Source organism: Parus major, unplaced genomic scaffold, assembly GCF_001522545.3.
Source record: "Parus major isolate Abel unplaced genomic scaffold, Parus_major1.1 Scaffold1587, whole genome shotgun sequence".
NCBI classification, from domain to species: domain Eukaryota; kingdom Metazoa; phylum Chordata; class Aves; order Passeriformes; family Paridae; genus Parus; species Parus major.
In genome coordinates, this window is record NW_015380429.1 from 1 (window position 1) to 2,342 (window position 2,342).

Consider the following 2,342-nt stretch of genomic DNA (forward strand, 5'->3'; position numbering starts at 1 on the left):
CAAAGTTACGGAATTTGGGATCCCAAAACCCTCAAAAATCCTGAAATTTGGGGTCCCCACAGGCCGGAATTTGGGGATTTCAGTTTCTCATTCCCAGAAAAAAAAACCCCGGATTTTATGGGGAGGGAAATGTAATTTTTTTGTAAAAACGGTGTTTTTTTGGGAAGTCTTTTTGTAATAAAAACATTTTGAGCAAAAAGAAAAAGCGGAACTTTGGAGAAGCAGGCGGGGAATCCCTGAGGGAAAAGGAGATTTTGGTGGGGATTTGAGGGGAAAACGGGAATTTCGGAGGGGCCGGACCGCGGGTGGGGGAATTCCTGAGGGGGAAAGGCACTTTTTAGGGGGAAACAGGGAAGAATTCCCGGGGGAGAAGCGGCGCGGGTGGATTTTGGGGTGAAAAATCGCGAAGTCCGCGGCTCCCACCTCAAAAAAACCGCCGCCATTTTGTGCCGCGCTTCTCCACGCGGGGTTACGGTAAAGCGCGAGAGCTCTCGCGATATTACGGTAAGAGCCGGTGGCGAGCGGGGCCTCGTGCGCCGCGCGCTCTGATTGGCCGCAACCGCCGCGGCGCGAGGGCGGGAGGAACGAACTGAGCGCTGATTGGTTGAGGCTTCCCGCGCTGGGCGCTGATTGGACGGCGGTTCCGTGAGGGGCAGGAAGAGGAGGAGCAGGAAGAAGCCGCGGCGGCCATGGCGGCGATGGCGGCCCTGGAGCGCTGGGTGTCCGGGCAGCTGCAGGAGCTGCTGGGCCTCAGCGCCCGCCACGTCCCCGCGTTCCTGGTGGCGCTGGCGCGGCGCAGCCGCAGCCCGGAGGAGCTGCTGGAGCGGCTGCGCGAGACCGAGGCCCTGCGCGTGGAGGAGCCGCGCGTGCGCGAGTTCGCGAGCCAGCTGTGGGACAAGGTGGGCGGGGCCAAAGCGGGGGAAAAGGGCGCGAAAACGGGAGTGGGCGTGGCTTTCTCTGAGGGGAGAGAGTGGGCGGGGCTTGTGTGAGGGACATGAGAGCGGGGCGTGGCTTTAAAACACCAAATTTGGTGTTAAAGGCGTGGCCAATGATTGGGGGTGTGGCTTGAGCGCAGGGTGTGGTCGAGAGGGGGCGTGGCCGTCCGTGAGGGACTTCGTTTAATTAACGTTAAAAATTAACGGTCTCACCATGAGTGGGCGTGGTCCCGACACAGAGCAACCAATCAGGCTGGGCCGTGGGTTCCAATGGACGTGGCCGTTTGGGGTGTGGTCGAGGGGGTGTGGCCATTTTGGGTGTGGCAGAGGGGGGTGTGGTCGAGTGGGTGTGGCCATTTTGGGTGTGGCAGATGGGGTGTGGTCGAGTGGGTGTGGCCATTTTGGGTGTGGCAGAGGGGGGTGTGGTCGAGTGGGTGTGGCCATTTTGGGTGTGGCTGGTCAAGTGGGGCGTGGCCATTTTGGGCGCAGTCGTGTGTGGCCATTTTGGGTGTGGCCAAACGAGGCGTGGCCATTTTGGGGCGTGGTCAGGTGGGTTCACCCGCCTTGGGCGTGGCCCCTGGGCGTGTCCTGACCCCGCCCCTCCCGCAGGTGCCGCGGGAAGCCCCCCGGGNATGTCCCCTCCCTGTCCCAGAGCCCGGTGCTGCCCCCGACCATCACGGACCAGATCCGGCTCTGGGAGCTCGAGCGGGACCGGCTGCGCTTCTCCGACGGTGAGAGACTGTCCCCAAGTGTCCCCAAGTGTCCCCAAGTGTCACCAGGTGTCACCAAATGTCACCAAATGTCACCAGGTGTCACCAAATGTCACCAGGTGTCACTGAACTGTCCCCAAATGTCACCAGGTGTCACTGAACTGTCCCCAAGTGTCCCCAGATGTCCCCAAATGTCCCCAGGTGTCCCCAAATGTCACCAAATATCCCCAGGTGTCACCAAATATCCCCAAAATGTCACCAAGGTGTCACCAAAGTGTCCTCAAACTGTCCCCAGGTGTCCCTAAATGTCACCAAATGTCACCGAGGTGTCACCAAGTGTAACCAGGTGTCACCAAGTGTCCCCAAAATGTCCCCAAATGTCCCCGAAGTGTCCCCAAAATGTCCCAAAAGGGTCATCAGAGCGTCCCCAAGGGGGAGGTGACACCTCAGGGGGAGGAGGTGCTGGTGTCCCCAAGGGGGAGGTGACAGGAGGTGACAGGAGGTGACAGGAGGTGACAGGAGGTGACAGTGTCCCTGTCCCCTCCCCTGTCCAGGTGTGCTGTACAACCAGTTCCTGTCCCAGGTGGATTTCGAGGTGTTGCGGGACCACGCCCGCGCTCTGGGGGTGCTCGTCTTCGAGAACCCCGCCCGGCGCCTGATGGTGGTCACCCCCGCCGGTCACCCCGACGTCAAACGC

At 60.7% G+C, this 2,342-nt stretch overlaps 1 protein-coding gene across 1 annotated transcript; it reads left to right on the forward strand.

Moving 5' to 3' along the window:
* Positions 1–592: 592 nt before the first annotated feature.
* Positions 593–2,322, forward strand: GTF2H4 (general transcription factor IIH subunit 4; the record flags this gene model as incomplete). Its single annotated transcript, XM_015616947.3, has 3 exons — positions 593–899; positions 1,545–1,593; positions 2,200–2,322. Coding segments are annotated over exons 1-3 (382 nt in total), but the record flags the coding sequence as incomplete, so codon positions are not given.
* Positions 2,323–2,342: the final 20 nt, after the last annotated feature.